The sequence below is a fragment of the Cyclopterus lumpus genome, chromosome 12 (assembly GCF_009769545.1).
Source record: "Cyclopterus lumpus isolate fCycLum1 chromosome 12, fCycLum1.pri, whole genome shotgun sequence".
Lineage (NCBI taxonomy): Eukaryota > Metazoa > Chordata > Actinopteri > Perciformes > Cyclopteridae > Cyclopterus > Cyclopterus lumpus.
The window spans coordinates 11,480,387-11,500,148 of NC_046977.1; the positions used below are offsets into that span (position 1 = coordinate 11,480,387).

The window sequence follows — 19,762 nt, forward strand, 5'->3', positions numbered from 1 at the left end:
CTGGTTGAAGAGACAAATGGGAAGTAAATGCAAAAAAAAGCTGTTGATGTAAAAAAAGATCACAGGGTGTTGGCCCTTGCAAACTATACTGTTAAATTCAGATTTTTTACCTGGCTTGAATTCTTTTAAATATTTAAAAACAGGCACAGATAAATTCCCACATGTTTTAAGATAACACCTGAAAATATAGACCTGTCGGGATATAAACAAGTCAGATTATCATAGTTCCATTTATTACATCCAGCAGGAGGATTTTCACAGGAAATCCTGTAACAAATATATCATTCATATTAAACTGGCAAGTTTTATTGCATTGATGTCCCTTCTGAATGTCTCATCTATGTGTTACCCCCAAGAGAAGGTCGCAGTCTGACAACAGAAATTGAACCGGTACCGTTGGCAGCATGTCCTTAGTACCTCATCATATATATATATATATATATATATATATATATATATATATATATATATATATATATATATCCAGATGATGTCACAGTCTTCAACTGAATGGGAGAGCTTGGTTGGTTTCAGTTCAGTCACAGCAGATTAACCAGCAATCAGCTTGTCGTCAGATCCCCGGGGTTGCACCGTGGTTCTTTTATTAGCTTTACCCATCACCCCATTCTCTGTCTAGTCAGTGCTAAGCTAGCTGTAGAAGATACGGCTGTAGAAGATACGGCTGTATGTGCGTGTGCGTGAGTGTGTGTGTGTGTGTGTTTGTGTGTGTGTGTGAGTGCGCCAATTGGTATGTTTTAGCATTGAAATATTCACCATGTAATCCCCTCTTCTCCACTCCTCCTATCTCGCGCTCCCTCTCGCCCTCCTCCTCAAAGCTTTTCCCCACAAATCCTCTTTTGGCGTGCCTGCCTGTCACACCCTCAGGCTCACAGTGTGAAGGGCAGCTGTGGGTGTGTGTGTGTGTGTGTGTGTGTGCGCTTAAATTGCCTTGTCCCAGAGTCCATATCCTCATTAGAGCACTGTGAGGTTTTTGGCAGTAATGAGGAACAAGCCTGTGTGTGTGTGTGTGTAGTGTGTGTGTGTGTGTGTGTCGAGCTCCAGACTCCATTCTTTGAGTTTGCTCATTCATATTTCTCAGCTCTTCTTTGGTTTGTTTATCGCATGAGCTGAAGAGAAGGATTAGTTTAAGGCGGAGTAATCAATCAACAATTCTTCAGATTAACTACTTTATACAAGTTTAAGTCCTCTTGTAAACAACAGAATAGGTTTTTTTGTCATTGCTTTCCCAAGTGACCTCTTTGAGCATCTTCTGGTCTGGTCTGGCTGCTATCTACAGGAAACCATTGCACCGCTATAATAACTTCCTGCTATACTCCTGCTTTTGATTCAGAAAGAAAACTGATCACGAGGTTCAGTGAACCTTCAAGGAAATCGACAGAAAACAATTCAATAGTTAGATTTGGTGGGAAAGACGCTACTCTTTGAGGGAGATTTAACACATTTAAACCACGTGACTGTCTTCACCCGCCCATGTATGCAAGGGTCCACATCTGAGTGCAGCCCCAAATGTGTGACTGTACGTATTATATGCTAAGCAATCGTGCCAAGTGTGCTCGGTCCAGTTTTGTATGTGGTGGATGCTCCTCTGGTTATCCAAGAAGAAGATACCAACATTGACGTTTGTTTTAAAGGGAGATTATGTGAGGATATCCGCCGTTATATCACATTTATAGCATTCGTTTTTATAGGAATACAAAAACGGTTAAATGGCATTGAACTCCTGTCAAAAATCGTTATGGTGCATTACCGCTACCAACTGTTACCGTGGATCGGGAAACGCGCTCCACCAGACCCACGCGGACTCTCAGTTGTAGTATTGGACCACGTGTGTGTGTGACCGGAACAAGTCAACCGCTAACCGCAGAAAATATGGGCTTTACAGTAAAAGCCCAAACAGAAGGCTAATACTGGCTTCGCTTGCAGGCTCTCCCTTATGAGGCAGCTCCAGGAAGTGTTGAGTTAGCTTTAACAGCACACTAAGAGTCCACTGCTGTCTCATTCTTCATCTTGGCCCGGTAGGTCAGAGCAAACCCTGAGGGGGAACTGGTCCTTCAGCTGCAGGTCACTATAGTGCAGCTTACTCTATAAGGTAGAAAGAGTAGTTTTATTCCTAAAAAAGATAAAATGTTGACGTGTGGTCAGTTGAGCCTGTCATCAAAATAAAAATCCACTTGTTGAAAAGGTTGATTGTACACATTAAAATCTCTGCTCTATATCAGATCAGTCGTCACACCCGAGAGCAATCAGGGGATGGCTTTCGTGAACGAGTTTTAAGTACTGTAATTCAAATCAATGTGGCCGGGCTGTCTATTCGAAATGTGTCTTCTGGCACTGCTTGGTTCAGCAAACTCGAGAGCTTAATGTGCTCACCGTTCAAACAAGTAAAAATGCAAAAAGTTGTCTCTTCCTATCATGGCTTTCAGCTGCAGGCCAGGATCACAGAATTTTCCAGCTCAGTGCTTCATGTAATCATCTGCTCTCTCTCGTAACATGATAGAGGAAGAAAATAGAATAGGATAAGAACAAAAACGTATGGCGAGTGCTGCTCTGCATTTAATCTCCTTTTTAAATGGAGGCTGGTGGAGGAGAAAGATTATTCCTGCCTCCAGGTTAGAGATGGAAATGGCCCTCAGCATTATAATTATCTTATTCTCTCTCTCAACAGTTAAGGTGCAGGGGCTGACAGTAATTACTTTGGTGAATATTTACATTTTAGCTCCTTTATCTTTTAGTACCTTTGCCTCAAAAGTGTTCAACATTTCTTTTGGGTTTCTGCTATTTATTTAGGCATCATTTAATCTGGCAGAGTTGTTTTGAAAATGAGAGCTGGCTAAGACTTGCTAAACAACAGCAACCATCGCCTCACAACGACGCCGATGATGGAACGCTGAGTGTTCGTGGACTTAAATGGAGGCATGAATGCTGCTGTGAGTGTCAACGCTCCTTTTTAGATGACGAGAAATGATCTATAGATGGTAAAATGGTGAAAGAGCTCTTGGTAGCGGTGCACATAAAGGTGTAATTTCACATTGAATGTAGGTTCATAGCTATTATCACACTATGTATTGAATCCACTCTGCTCACCATTGATTAAGAACCAGAATAATATTCTTTGCACTCGGTCTTCTCTTACGGCTGCAATCATTCATAAATTCTAATGTGGAGTTTTAAAAAGTGTGTGTGTGTGTGTGTGTGTGTGTGTGTGTGTGTGTGTGTGTGTGTGTGTGTGTGTGTGTGTGTGTGTGTGTGTGTGTGTGTGTGTGTGTGTGTGTGTGTGTGTGTGTGTGTGTGTGTGTGTGTGTGTGTGTGTGTGTGTGTGTGTGTGTGTGTGTGTACACATGCCTGTGGATCCAAAGACAGACACACCACGCTCACATATGCTGGGAACGACACAGCTGAGAGGGAGTGTGGCATACTGAAGGGATTCGGAGCAGGAGGTTGGCAATTGTTTGCGCTCCTCATCTTTGACCTTACCTGACCTCGGAGAACATGGAGGCTATCGGATCAAAGGCTGTCAGCACGGGGAGTTATGCTTTTAATGCCCATTGTTTGGAACAACAAGTAGAGCCTTTTGGTTTGAAATTATACATAATGGCTGCAATCTGGAAGTATAGTATATACTATATATAAGTATAGTATATATACTTTTTTGCAGTTATGCAAATGCCTGTTGTCCAAATTAATTAAAAACATAACAAATCTAGTCATTGAAGTTTTTGTTTGTACTTTATCCTTATTAATATGATTAAAAGGAAACTATTCATGTAAGCTGAACATTCAGTGCGGAGTCCGTTTCTTTAGGTTTGTACAGCTTTCCGTGCCACGGTTTTAATCTCTAATAAATCCCACTGGGTGGAGTGTGTTTGAGTAACAAAGGGGCCCTGGACCTCTGCGCAGTTTTGTAACGCATCATTTTCCTTAAAGAAAAGTCTTGGGGCTTTTGGAGCGTCTCTTGGTGATTTACAAAGAGCAGCTGAGAATGACAATGAACACACTATCTCTCGCCTGATACACACACACACACACACACACACACACACACACACACACACACACACACACACACACACACACACACACACACACCCGACATGTACATGCTACACATGTATTCATGGATCTACAGATTCTCTGGATTGTTTAGTCTTAAAGGTGTCAAACTGTTTGCATTTCATTTGCATTTGTCCTTATCAAACAGCTTGAGCGATTAATCGATGATGAAACATGTTATTATCATTTTCTGTCGGTTGAGTAAGCAGCAATGCACTCCAGCAGATAGTTAAGCACAAATTGCTCACTCATAGAGATTTGGCCGATAGAGTTTAAATTTGCTAAAGATACTGATAACATGTATTAGTTATTACTAATGGAGCATATCGGGGCGTTAATGTGAATCAGATACAGATACAGATTAGAGATTAAACGGATTGCATTGACTGAAATGTGATAGCTATGTTGGATGTAATTCAATTCAAATTGATTCTGCTAATAAGATAGAATCATGCAGTGTGGACACAGATCGCGTGCTGCAACACGTATAAAAGGCACGGTTTCAGAAAAGTGATTAAATTCAAGCAGAGAGACGGAACAGTGGATATCAGTTATTATGTTTCCGCTATGTAACAAGTGAGCAATAGAAGTGCCCACATATAAGAGAGTAATGGACAAGGCACAGGCAAAGGCAGCAAGGCAATTATTTTCTGTATCGGGACATCTCCAATCACATTATCATGGTTGGGAAAATGTCTCCATTCTTTCGGTATGCCGCATCTGGACTTGTATCTAGAGTGTGCATGTTGAATCTTTTCATATACGCTCTCAACTACAGCATGTTTAAATGAGACTCGGGGCTGGTTTGCATCTTGAAGTCTTGGAAGAAATCCCAACGGCTATGCTGGCAATTACAAGCCCGCGAGTGACATCATACTCTATAAGAAGGGGTGTTTGGGTGAGGAGTGGTAGGTGTGGGTGGTAAGTGGGGGAAGGGGAGTGTAAAAGATGTTAGGAGAGTGAGAGAAAGAGGAGAGTGAACGCGCAGTACTTCCTAACAGGCTATCACAGGCTAATTTCCCTTGAGCTTCTCTTAGAGGAACGACTCTCGTGTCTCCCATGGGAGTGTTTACACTCACACCTACACACAGACACACACATGCAGATGCACACACACACACACACACACACACACACACACACACTACCACACACTGAAAGCGAGGCCTTTTCTGGGTTTTCTTTTTTCTTCTATTTTTTACTGTTTCTTCAAAGCAGTTGCAAGGGCAAGGCTGCTCTCAAAAGGTGCATTTGCATCAATGAAAATGTGTGTGTGTATTGCAAAGTCCCAGCTAGCAGTAAAAGCTCTAACGTCATTGCCATGACAACAGCCCTGTAACAACAGGGAGACAACACCCATCTCAACCCTCCCAACCCCCATCAGTTGTGTGTGTGAGTGTGTGTGTTCATGCTTGATTACTTGCATATTTGATAGTGTGCATTTGAGCGAAATTCCAATGTGTGTGTGTGTGTGTGTGTGTGTGTGTGTGTGTGTGTGACCAAGAGGGCGGCCATTAGGGAGTGTCCTAGCAGGTACTGTCTGTGTCTCTGAATGATGGACACAACCCTAATAGCTCTGCCTGTATGCCTCAGTGGGGAGTGGTCACACATACAAAAACACACGCACACACACACGCACACCTATACACATGCACACACACACTCCATTGCTGCCTCTGTATGAATGGAATTGACACCTCAGCGGCGCTCTCCCACTGTCTGCCTCAGCCAGCCAATTGTTCAGCTCGCTTCTCAACCTCCGGGAAGAGATGACATCATTGCTGGCCAATGGCATCACAGCTCTAGGGTGTGCTTCTTTCTAACGGTCTGCATGATCAAGGGTGACGCGGAAGTGTGTGTGTGTGTGTGTGTGCACGTGCACGTATGCATGCTGGTAATAGAGAGATAAAACTGATTGATTAGCAGCCGTGGCCGCTCTGTGGGATCAAAATGTTCCTCATTTCATCATCATATAACCATTTCCTTCTTGCCTTTTTTTTTTCTCGACTTCTATTACTTTTTATCTCTTTTTCCCTCATCCCTTTTTATTCTTTCTTGTTTTCCTCCCATCTCCCCTTTTTCATTGTCTGTTTACCTTTTTGCGTCTGCCTTTCTTTCTGCCTTCGCTTCTAACTGCATCATCATCATCATCATCATCATCATCATCATCATCATCATCTCTTCCTGTATGCGTTTGTGTGTCAAGTTCCAAGGCCAGTCGATAGTTCATTGTTTGTACTGTGACTTGGCAAGAAGTGTGTGTGTGTGTGTGTGTACTGACACAGCGGGGACTATAGGATGACACTGACTGAGCTACAGATAAACTTGTTCATGATACACTCCTCTACTGTGACCTTTCATATAAAGTCAGTGTTTGCATTATGGAATCCCAGACATGGACTATTTGCTGGCTTCATATATAACGGAAAGATATGAGAATGCAAGTTTACAAGGCAGTAAATCCTTTTCTTTAATCTTAATTGAGTTTAAAGTCGAGCTAATCCTTAGCATGTACAATTACATAGATGTTGTTTATAATGAAGCATCATAAGCTATGGTTTGCATCTACATTCTGCTTCTTGGCCCTGTTTCAACCATCAAAGCTGATTAATCCTCTGCTGTCAGTCATTGATTAATTAATTAGATGCTGTGTCACCATATGTGCGAGAAACCATGGTAACGAGGCTGCGGCTTAGGACACAGCCTTTATTGAAGTTGGAAAGTAATACAAGCAGTAAAATGGTATGTAATGTGTAAATGTAATAAGTACTAACACAATATGTGTTATGTATTTTAAAAGTACAAGTTATTGCACCGTTATTGTCCAAACAATGAGCCTCTGCACTGTCGGTCACTTGGCAACATACAACACATATAAATTGCTTTGTGTTACAGCATTCCTCTTAAAGTCAATGAGAGATACAGATTTCCATTTTAATGTTAAGCAACCAAGGGTCTCTTCTCCCTCCTCACCAACCCCCACCTCTCATTGAGCCTCTCTGCTGCCTGTCCTTCAACGGCTGCTTCCTCCCTTTTGGCCCCTTTTTAACTGCATTGGAGAAATGCATTGTGGGTTTGTGGTGTTTCCCTTCACACCTGTCACTATTAAGATAGATGGTACTAGTATGGATGGTAATGTTGCTGGCTTGTTGTTAAATGGCAAGCAAGCAAGGTGCGTGTGCGTGTGCGTGTGCGTGTGCGTGTGCGTGTGTGTGTGTGTGTGTGTGTGTGTGTGTGTGTGTGTGTGTGTGTGTGTGTGTGTGTGTGTGTGTGTGTGTGTGTGTGTGTGTGTGTGTGTGTGTGTGTGTGTGTGTGTGTGTGTGTGTGTGTGTGTGTGTGTGTGTGTGTGTGTGTGTGTGTGTGTGTGTGTGTGTGTGTGTGTGTGTGTGTGTGTGTGTGTGTGTGTGTGTGTGTGTGTGTGTGTGTGTGTGTGTGTGTGTGTGTGTGTGTGTACTGAGGATGGCCAGTATTGATGCGTCTTTAGACCTTCCATCCATCAGTGTGCTGACCTTTTACCCCAAAAAGCCTGCAAATTAGCCATAAATGGTTCAGCCCAGAGAAAAGAGGATGACAGCGAGTGGCACAGCCCTAAGGGGTAATTGTGTGTGAGTTGGTTGTGTTGCGTCTTTCTGAAGAAAAATTGTGACCAAGCTGGGCAAAAAGTGTTTGACTTTGTGAGAATATGCTGCCAATATTTATTTATCATGATGAGGTCTATTTTAAAAGAAGGCTTTGCAGTTTGCAGAGGGTCATGATTTTCATGACCCTCTGCCCCTCCAATCACAAGCTCTCCTCTGAGCTGCCAAAATGAAAGGTTAGATTTGTATTTCCAGTCGAGTGAATAAACTGCCCCGAGCATCTTTCAGCTGTCCCAGCTAGTCCAGCTTGTCAATAGGCACTAACAGCTCCTTTTTCAATTACAGACCAAAAGAGGACACTCTTTATTGTGAGTGAAATGTGCAGTAGCCTTCCTAATATTGACCTCTTTTGAGTAAATGTGCTCATTTATTTATATATATATATATATATATATATATATATATATATATATATATATTCTTTTACATTTCATATATATATTAATCCTCATAATGCATTGCGTCTCTCTGTCTCTTTTTGTCTCTGCTTCGCTGATGGCACAAGGTGATGCTCCTGCTGTTGTTTTACATCAACACACATTCACTCACACAAACAACTACACACCCACGCCGACAGACCGGCTGAGTGGATCGTTGAGGGAAAGTGCACAGGGAGAGGAATGATGTGATATGTGGTTGAGAGATGGCAGGTTACAGCAGGAGGGCGGGAGGGAGAGATGCACTGACAGTGGTCTGCAATTAGAGAAGAAAGAAAAGGAGCATTTTGAGTAAAGGAATGGAGGAAAAAGACAAAGGATAATAGAGTAGGTTGCAAGGATATTAAAGTGCATATTAAGAAAGAGATGAGAAGGACAGATGAGCCGTTGTGCTTGAGATAAAGAAGAAGAAAGGGGAAATGAGTCAACTGGCCTCCATTCTATTTACATCCTTCTTTCTAAGAGAGAGGGAAGATAAGAGAAAACATATTCAAAGAGCATGGGAAACTAAGAAGTGCAGAAAACAAGTCTTCAGTGTTTGCCTAAAGCATGGTAAGTGGAGAAATCTGAGGTAAAGTGGTGGGAAATAAAGCAGTAAAGGAAGGCCATTAGTCTGAGGTGTGTGTACATTTGAGCGGTCTATAAATTGCACCGCAACGAGGGATGAGTGAAGAAAGGCAAAGGAAAGCAGGCTGAAATGCAGTGATTGAACAGCAAAGCCACAATTCTCTTTGATTACTCTGAGCTTTAGCCAGGAAAGATGGACGGGGTTGATTCAGCTGTCAGTCAGGATTTATCTGGAAAATGAGCTGTTTTGAAACCAGTTTCTACGTGATCCAGATTCTAAAACGGTGTCCGGGATTTATTCCATATCATTGCTAAATGTGAACTGACAATGTGGGGTGCACACACTGAACACAATATGGCAAATAAATGAATAAATAGCCTATTTTATAGGTGCCGTGTGGAGTTTTTGAGCACTAGCAGTGCTACAGAGCAATGTTTTTAAGAGCGGGTCCATGTATTGTTTGTGTTTATCACAAATGCACCAGGACAGTTGGCCCCACGAGTGATGCAATACTCAGGCCTGCCAAAGTTAAGCCAGGTTTAATCTTTCTTGTCTGTGTGTGTGTGTGTATAAAGGTCTTCTTGCTCCACATTGTTGATCAGTTCTTGACATTTTAATTATATGTTCCAAATGTCGGACATCAGCACAGAAAGCAAAGCACACAGAACACAATGCCGCAGCGATGGTGGATTAGCCGTTAGCTATTATATCATAGATGACAAGTTCATTGCTAAATCTTTTATTATTCTTTGTGTACGTTCCTGTGGCGAGTGACGCTACAGTGAACAAAACTGAGAGCTGAAAACGGGACTGCTGAATGTGGTACTTGTCTCAAATCCTTTCAGCCATGTTGGCAGAAGCCCAGGTCACCACGATGTAATGTGTGTAAATTTAAAGCATGAGTCACCGTGAGAAAAAAGCCCAAAAGCTGTGTGACTGCTGAGGTATTTGTTTATGCTGGTGTGGCTCCATGACGTTGCTCTCTGCTATTGTTGTGGGTCTACGATCGGATTCTAATTAATTTGGATCGAGATCAGATGCTGTCGGTTCATTCTTGGCAGTAAAATTTATCAAAAGAATTTGATGTTTTTCAAATGAAAGTTGAATCATGATTTGTGAACTGCTTCACCAATCAATAGCAAAACTAACATCGGAAGAGATCACACGCACACAATCTGACACACAATGGAATACCATGATGGCTGCCCCCAACCAGCCATGTTTTCCTCTTGAGTACACCTCATTGCACATGGCAGAGCAGAGCACACACGAGGCACATTAACCTCTCTCCGACAGACACACACATACACACACACACACACACACACACACACACTATCCCAACACTATACAGTTCTCCTCAGGGAAACACCAGCTGGGGCATGCAGAGTATGGAGTTACCATGGCAACGGCATCTATAGGTGTGGCATTGCTGAGTCGACAGTAAGGGGAGTGGGGTGTGAGTATTTGAGTATGTGTGTGCGTCTTATTTTTGTATGTGTAGTAGTGTGGCATCTGGTGTTTATTCTGGATAATGGTTTTGTTTAATGGACATCTATCCATCCCCTCATTACTGCAGCAGTCTTTCCATTTTACAAACGGGCATCTGCAGTCAAGTCCTGTATAGCCATATACTTTCCGCGTCTCTCTCTGCTACATGCACATTTCTATTCAGTAGTTGTAAGTAAATAAAAGGGAAGGTTGTCTAGTGTTTCTAAAAGCTGTTGGCCTATTTTGGCCAAGAAACAATATTTGCATTGTACATTTCTGCAAACCGCGGATATGTTGAATGTTGATATCTTCGCTTTCAGGCCGAGCAAATGATGTAGTACGAGTGACGCATGGATCACGTGACATAGTGTATCGAGCGACCGTTATTTAAAGTTCGGTGGCATAACAACGCATATAAGAAGCAAGAAAGTGCACAGACACAAGGTGGAAGGAGTGGTGGGGAGGTCAAACAAACACAGAACTTTCACTCAGGAAACGGCCTTTCCTGTCCATTGTGAAACCAAAAGTAAATGTTAACTTTGTCAGAAAGTCCATTAATGATGTTGCTTTTATATTAAAGTTACATTAAGGAAGATCTTTTAAGTTACATTAAAGTTACATTAAGGAAGTAGTTTTTACCTAACCAATTGTTCCTTTTTAATTGTGCGAGCGTGATACCAGGCTCGCATATTTCAGAAACGTTGACATTCAACGTATCTGTGGTTTGCAGACACGTAAGAAAATGCCAATTTTGTCTTTTTGGACATCCATTTTTTTCCAAGGTGGGTGACGCATTGCTGCATACTCCGGAAAATGTAAGATAATTAAGCAGAAACCGGTGACATTTATTTGAAAATTGGTCAAATTTGAAATGCAAGACCAGGCATCAAATCTTAGGTATGCATAACTGAATATAAGCAACATCAAATTAAAAACATCTTCGGATACTGTTCATTTGGAATTAAACATTCAAAAACTCAACAGCTGTCTCCAGATTTATTAATTGTTGCTGAACCCTGATTGATTCTCAGATGTACGTTACCTTTTTACAACTGAGACCATTTCAAACCAGTGAGACATAATAAAGCCAGAAATCTCTCGTGTGACAGAACCCAAACTTTGTCAGCGAATATAATTCTTGTTTACGATCCAATCTCTCATTGTCAGAAGTTAAATGAGAAAATGTGTTTTTAAGGCCTTTAAGCTAACCAGCTCAGTTATGACCCGACCCCTCAGTCATTTATGTCCTCGGGTGAGCTTGTGCAAATAGAAATGTGCATGCGTTAAATTGTGTATGCAATTACACCAACACAGTGTGTGTTGCTACATAGCTGTGTCATTAGCAGAAGTATTAAACTAATTCAAATTGAATCAGGTTTAGTCAAGCTATCTAATTTCATCCAGAGAAACTTCTAATTGAATCTGTCTAATCTCTAATCAGTATCTGTGTGGTTCTCTGGGTGACATCAGCGTCTCAATCGGTCTTCACAAGTTATCAGTACCGTCTCACTTTTGTCTTCAAGTATATGCGCATGTGGGGGGGAAAAGGCTTGTTTGTGTCTGTGCGGACGCTTTGGGGAAATGGATGTTTACTCCCCATCTCTCTTCCGTGTGTGTGTGTGTTCGTGCTTGTGTGTGACAGATAAAACATGGGTCAGGAGGCGAGGGAGAGACGTGCAGTTTGGAGTCCTACTTAACAGTCAAACATCATTAAAATGTGTGTGTGTGTGTGTGTGTGTGTGTGTGTGTGTGCGCGCATCAGAATGTCATGTGTATTCATATCTGTATGTGTTTCTCCGTCTGTTCACGTTTGTGGGGATGTAAAAAATATTTTTTTCTCTTTTTTGCATTTCTGTGATAAGTATTATATATATATATATATATATATATATATATATATATATATATTTTCTTCTTCATAAAATGAGCCAGAAAAGATGAAATTAAATTCACAGGAGTGACAGTATTGCCGATACAAGCATGATAATGATGATAATAATACACAAAATGAAACGTGCACACATGCAGCACAAACACATCCAGGGAGGATATTCAGCCTCCTTTTATCGGCATATATCTATTGGCAAGATGACATACACATTGATACATAAAGTACTCTCGGTAATGGTCTTTTCATCAAAGTGCTGATAGATGTTGCTCAGCAGGTTGATTAGCGAGCGGGAGGGAAATGGAGAAAGGAAATGCTCCAGTGGGTCTTTGAGCCATAAACAAAAAGCATCAAAAGAAGTGAATCAGAGAGGCGGAGGAATTACAATATGAATGTAGAGTCAGACACAGAGAGGGAAGCGATGGGTTTGGTTCATAGAGAATAAGGCAGCTACTTGCATAAATGTATTAAAGGACATGTTTTACAACTCGTGTTTTATTGTCATATTTGTTACAATCATTCATACCAACTTTATTGATGATAGACACAATGGGAGGTCGTAGCTTCACAAATGGTCTGACATGTTTTTATGTAGCCTGTGTTAGACACGTCCACAGTTCAACTATATGACAGGTAACCAATGAAGGGAGATTTAAGGGTTGTTACCCGAGTTGACCCAATAGGCTGAGATAGACCAGAAGCTGTGACTCACAGTGCTGCAGTGCAAAGGAGGATTCTAACAGACATTTTGGGTGCATCTGCTTTCATTTTTAAAACAAGTCTTCTTACTGTCCAGCCGCCATAATTCAGATGAGAAGAGGGAAGAGTTCATCAAAATGTTGATATGCTCATCAAGGTCACTTTCAATTGTCAGAGCAATTAAGCTTTTTGAGCAGACAAGAGTTAATGAGGGTCTTTCTTTTCCCTGGGGCGGTGTCTCTCAGGCTACATAGAGGCATCTGCCCTGTCCTCTGATGAGTGGAGGTTGAACCTGCAGAGGACTACAGGTACTATAAATACCTCAGAGTCCTTGGCACATTTTGGAGTAAAGACTCTGTTCTATATGTTTTTATCGCCCTCAATATTCTCCAAAAAGAGATGCTATATTTTTCAGTTAATAATGAGGAAGTAAAGGACAGTACTCATTTTGGAATCGGGTATCATAAGGTACAGGCTTTCCATCAACAATAACGGCGGAACACAGTGTAGGAATCATTATATCATATTTAAATTTTCTAAAATGATGCATTTGTCACTGTCCTTTCTATAAATGAAGTTAATAGGTTGAGGGAAGGCAGGAGATAACCTGGGAGAACATAGGAAAAGAGAAAAACACATAGCTGATAGCAAAAGTGTAAATGTAGAGCAGATTGAGAGGGAGGTTTAGAGAAAGAGAGGAAACCCTGCGGTGAAGAGCGGCACCGTGCTTCCTGCAGTCTCAGTGGGAGTGGAGCTGTATGTCATATCCTGTCCATCAGCTGTCACTCAATTTAAGGAGTCTCTTCTCTGACACCATACTGACTGACAGCTCAAAATATATATATATATAATCTGTAGGGTTTATACCGGCATCTAGCTGCCCTAAAGGGTCGACGCCCTGTTTGTGCATGTGTTTGTAGACACACTCATTGTTAACGACAGTAGAAGGTCATTGTCATCAGTCTCATAGTCTCTGCCTGTCTCTCCACCAGTTGCCACAAGCTGTCTGTCTGAGGCTGGTTCTCTGATACTGTCTGATCACATGAAACGCCATCCAAGTCTATGTAGGATACTTTCTTTGGTCAATTGTTTCTTTGTTTATGCAAAGTGTGCAGAGACGATGTCTTTCCACGATGATTTGAAACTAAGACCAAAAGTAATAGGTAATAGGGTAATAGGTCAGTATCATTGACAAGTATTTAATAGGATTCAGGCTTGTTACACTGCAGTTGCTCAGGTCAACTTCAGACTGTACCCACTGTTGAGCTTTCTTTATTGCATCTTTGCTAAAGTAGTTTCATTAGCTCTGATTCAATGCCAGTCCCACCTTGCTAAGAAAAAAAAAAATACAAGGTAAATATAAAAGGTCTAATCTTACCAGCGCTCCCTCTAATGCTCGTATCATTTTACATGTGCGTTAATAATATACCCGTGTGAACCAGTGTGAATGTAACAGGGGAAATCAGGCTGGAGGGCACAGAGGGATTAGTGTGTGTGTGTGTGTGTGTGTGTGTGTGTGTGTGTGTGTGTGTGTGTGTGTGTGTGTGTGTGTGTGTGTGTGTGTTGAAGGGGGTGATAGAAAGCAGAGTTCTTCAAGAGTTGGACCTCTGACCTTTATTTGTGTGTGCGCTCATGACCAGGAATTGCCCCCGCCTCTACCCCCAAATCAACCGAATCCAGCCCCCTCCCTCCCCCCACTGTCACTACCGCTCGTGGGCGCTACCATGACAACGAGGTTAGAGGCTAGCCCGCACGCTGAAAAAGAAAGAAGATGCATTCTGACATGAGCTTAGATCTAAGTGCTGCAGTCTGTTGAAAAGGCATTCCTCTCCTTTGTTGGTGCTTCTTCTGTTGGAATGTGCTCCTCTCTTTTTTCATCCATCCTCTCCGTTTCTTTTCTCCCCTGCAGGTTTTTATACTTGTCAGCAATTGTATTATATTTAATTTCTCGTTCATGCCTTCTGGAGTTGTTAGTTTTTAGTCACTCCCCTGTACACTGCTCAAGGTACTTGCCTTTGTGCTCCTTCCGCAAAAATTAGCAAACAAACTAGTTCAACCACAAACGGCAACATGCTGATTTGTGCCAGTTAACTCTCTACCTCCCACTGTGCTGTGCATTGTAAATACCTGTGGCTGTATGTTTTTGACTCCACATTGAACCACACCACAGTGCAGTGATGAGAGGGTTTTAGTAAAATGTTGCTGTAATGACTATTTAGATTGTTTGTTGAATCAAATAATGTCCATGTTCACTTTATTTTAGAACTGAAACCCCTGCATATTGACACAGAAAACAAGGAATACAGCAAGCATGCAAAATGGACAAAGAGATAAACATATATAAATTAACCAATTTATCGTGGAACAGACAACAAAACAAAACCAAGAACGGCAGTACACACAAAACATGCTAAAAAAAGACGTGTGGCCATAATATATGTATAAATATGTGCATACATTTAGAATGTCTCCCCATTATCATCCCTTTCATTTATTTTCTTTTTAAGTCTGTGTTTTTTTCTGACTGATCTTTAGTGATGGTAGTGTCAATTTTCACTCGGGGAGGTTGTGGCCAAGTCCTGCAATGAAATCGTCTAATTGGCTCACTGAGGAAAAGAGGCTCAAGTGCATGTTGGTGTAAATTAGGCAATGGATCACACTGTGTTATTATCTATAACTCCATAGCCACGCATGCACACACGCCCCTAACCCCTATAGCATATTCCCTGACTCGCCCCCATCCATTCAATCTGTGCAGTACACCCACCATTATAATTAGTGTATCAGCGCCAGTCTTTATATTAACAGCACTCTTTTCTCTGCTTAACTAAAATAGAGCTCCATCCATTTATAGTGCCACCCATGTAGAACACACACATATGCAACTACACCTACATGGATGGATGGACACCCATACACATCTTGCATGTGCACACACACACACACACACACACACACACACACACACACAAACACACACACACACACACACACACACACACACACCAATCACTTTTCCTCTCTTTGCCCCCCAGGGGAAACAAAGTCCTGCATCAGCTGCTAAACTGCCTCAACTCTCTCATCTGCTAATGGGCTACCTGTCTCCCTGCGTACTCTGTCTACATTAATGAGTTTGTCTGTCTGTCTGCCAACTAAAAACATAAACTGTAGAAATAATAGCACTGAGACATTGTAGTTAGTGTAAAGTGTTATTAAGTTAGTATTAAGAGATAGATAGCAGTTGAAGTCTAACAAGTAATATAAGTATTTGTTATTAGTATAAGAAGCAGGCTATACATTGTAGCGGTAGGCTGAGGATAATTAATGATGGTAGTATTGGTATTTGTAGTAATTGTAGCAGTATTTAATATTATGAGTATTGTTAGAAATCATTACTATTAATATTATTGGTGTAGTACACACTCAGTGGAGTTACTGCTACTATCTGATGGAAGACTCTTCTTCGCACACCAACAGGCAAACAAACAGTTATACAGTATGTTGCTATTGCAACCAAGGACTAAGCGTATAGTGATGGTGAGTTGCATTAAACCTAGCCATTGTGATTAGAATAGTAATATCATACTGGTCTTTGTAGATGTCTCCCATTGGACCCTTTGTGCCATCCCCTTTTCTCCCCAGTCAACACATGTCTCCTGAATACCATTTCATTCTTTATTCTCACCTTTTCTGTACTCTCACAGCTCTACTTCATATCCGTGTGTCTGCTATTGCAGCACAAAAGAATACATATTAATATTACATTTAGATGGATTTAAATTGGTGTGTGTGTGTGTGTGTGTGTGTGTGTGTGTGTGTGTGTGTGTGTGTGTGTGTGTGTGTGTGTGTGTGTGTGTGTGTGTGTGTGTGTGTGTGTGTGTGTGTGTGTGTGTGTGTGTGTGTGTGTGTGTGTGTGTGTGTGTGTGTGTGTGTGTGTGTGTGTGTGTGTGTGTGTGTGTGTGTGTGTGTGTGTGTGTGTGTGTGTGTGTGTGTGTGTGTGTGTGTGTGTGTGTGTGTGTGTGTGTGTGTGTGTGTGTGTGTGTGTGTGAAGCATACTTTCAATTTTCCTCATATGTTAGAATACAATGAAGTTGATGTTTCTTTTCTGTGTCCTTGTCAAATCACGTTTTGTCGATCCATTTTTCTCCCCTCTTTCAATGTGTCCTGATGTCGGCCTATTCCATGAACCGTATCATAAATAGAGCCCCTCTGACATTTCAATTTCCCCCATAACCCTTCATATATATACACACACATGCACACACACACAATTATACACACCAAGTTCATTTTTGAGCATCAGTTCAGTGGCTGGCCTCGTCTGGGTTTCCAGGGAGACGAGGAAAAGCAATAACGGCACACTTGACCCCCCCCCTGCACTTTTATCGGCTTCTTCACGCATACACACACGTACACTCACACCCCTCAATTCTAATCTGGGAGAGAGTGAGCCCCCATGGCGGTATTCCTCCATCTTCCCCGGAGGATTGGAGAAGAGAGGATGAAGAGAAGGGGAGAGGAGGAAGTTAATAATTTCATCCTGCAGTGACCTGGAGACCATACAATCGATTGTTTGGCTCTTGTAGTCTCATGTCACACACACTCTCATGCGGGAAGTTGGAAACACTCGACATACACCCACAGATCATCAGTTTCCAATCCACGCTCACACCCTTACAATGTATTTGTAAGTCAAACAACTTACTGAAATGTTATGATTTTGATGAACGGACGGCATGAGGGAAAAGCTGTGAAGGAGAGAAAATAGTCGAAAAACTTTGAGCCAGAGAGAGAGAATCAAAATATTAGGAGAAACAACAGGGTAGCCGTAGCGACAAGGCTGTGTACTGTTTATTTTGGTCCCAGTCTCATTTCTCCTCATATTGGCAGAGTTGAAATGATTTCCTTTTGCTGTTTATTCCTGTGTGGGTTTCTATTTGTTTCCTTTTGAGGTTGTTTGTATGAGAGTTTTCTGTTTGCGTGTCCCCTGTTTGCCTCATCTAAGATCATCTTTGTGAACCCAATCTTTCCACAATCATCCGTTGTTATGGTGTTGTCACGTCACATCAGGGTCCCAGTGTGGGATTTCATGTTTTTTCTTTCCAAACCCACTCAAATAATTCCTGAGTCAATCACGTACAATCTTCAAATGTTTTATTGCAATGCATTTATTTGTTTATACATTTATTGTGCATAGTTTGTTTGGGAATTCAACCAATGCTGGTCTCAATATCACCTAAGAAGCTCAAATGCTTGTTGTCATTATCTCTTAAACACACTTAGCTTGAAGATTAATTGTATTTAAATAATCATTAAAAATTCTGTAGACATTTATTTTCATGTTTTACAACCGAGATTTCACCTAAGTGATGTTCTTTGTGAAAACAGAAATATGAAGCTTTAAAATGGGAAATCTAATCCGTTTGTTTGTTTATAATGACAGAGACACACACACACACACACACACACACACACACACACACACACACACAGTGTGTGTATTTGGCATTATTATAAGCCATCAAAGCTAGGTCTCCACTGTACATGAGAACAATAAGAGTATAATCATGACAATTTCTGCCTCTTTGTAATCAGGTCAGGGTTGATTGGATTGGTGTGTGTGTGTGTGTGTGTGTGTGCTTGAGTGTGTGGCAGTACACAGTGTTGCTTCCCTGCCGTGTTGCCTTCTGTAACAAAATTGTGTTTTTGTGTGTATTTGTGGCAACGGCGCTCTGTTGCGTCTAAAAGCCGTACACCTGTGTTGCAATATTATACCTGATTTATATTGATTTTTGTATTGTAAATTATACATTCTGTAGGTATAAATATGTATTTGCTTCAAGTCTCTCTTCCTAAAATCCTAATCTCTATGGGATGTACCTGAATAAATAAGTTCTATATCAACTGATCGTGGTCGGTTACACATGAATACACTATAATACTTGTGAAGAGTCCTTTCTGTAAAACTCATTCCCTCTAATGTTGTGTTGTCCTGTGTTTGTTCCACGCAGTTCTCCAAGGAGAAGTATCTGCTGGAGTCTCCTCCTGAGAAACTTCGTAAGGAGTTGGAGGAGGAGCTAAAACTGAGTGCTGCTGACATCAGGAGCCATGGCTGGTACCATGGACACATACCCAGAGAGGTAAACGCACACTGAAGTACACTGTGGAAACTTTACGCATGCACAGCAGAGAAAAATGGAATTAGACTTACACTAGGAGTCCTGAATGGATGTTGGAGAACAGATGGGTACACATAATACATTAAAGACAATCAATCCTTGAGGTAATGCACTTCCTGTGCAATAAGGCCCAGCACATGAGTAGCCCATATACACAAACACACACGCACACACACGCACACACACGCACACACATATGCAGGCAGGCATATCCCCCTATCAGGCTAAACTTTCATACTAAATAACCAAAACTCAAGCCTTTTCAAACCTTTAGTTGTCAAGAAACCCATTAAGATATGAATAAAAAGCTTCAAGTAAAACTTTATGTCACATTCTCTTAGTCCCTGTGGCAGTGTAATAAATAATGAATGAAGATGTTATGATGCTGTGGTTTTTATTTCATGATGCATTTCAAAAAGACATGAGATAAAAGTACAAACACAATAGTATTTATGTGCGGGTTGATGTGCCTGTCAACCAATAGTATTAGTGAGTGATTACTTGGCCAAAGTCTCTGGCATTGAAAGCGCAGTTTAAATGCGTTACACACAAAATGACACTGATTACAGAATCCCATCATCTGTCACAGCTCAGTAGAAATTGCTTTAGCATTCAGAAGAAGGGGAAACTCTGCCAAACAGACAGCTGTGTGTGTCGCTGATGCACGCTGTCGGGTGTCACAGCTGGTGACCTGAGACACGGATACACACAACAGACCTGCACCCACCCACGCACAAAAATGCACGCACACACACACGGCATGCACATGTGGAGCGGACTCGTTCATAGCC

The 19,762-nt window shown here is 41.5% G+C and overlaps 1 protein-coding gene across 2 annotated transcripts in view; it reads left to right on the plus strand.

The window, feature by feature from the left end:
- sh2d3ca (SH2 domain containing 3Ca) overlaps window positions 1-19,762 on the plus strand; it is a 44,453-nt gene that overhangs the window by 15,865 nt on the left and 8,826 nt on the right. For both annotated transcript variants that reach the window (XM_034547281.1, XM_034547282.1), the window contains exon 5: window positions 18,804-18,932. In XM_034547281.1, the coding sequence (XP_034403172.1) occupies window positions 18,804-18,932 (129 nt within the window). The remainder of the gene's footprint in view (window positions 1-18,803; window positions 18,933-19,762) is intronic.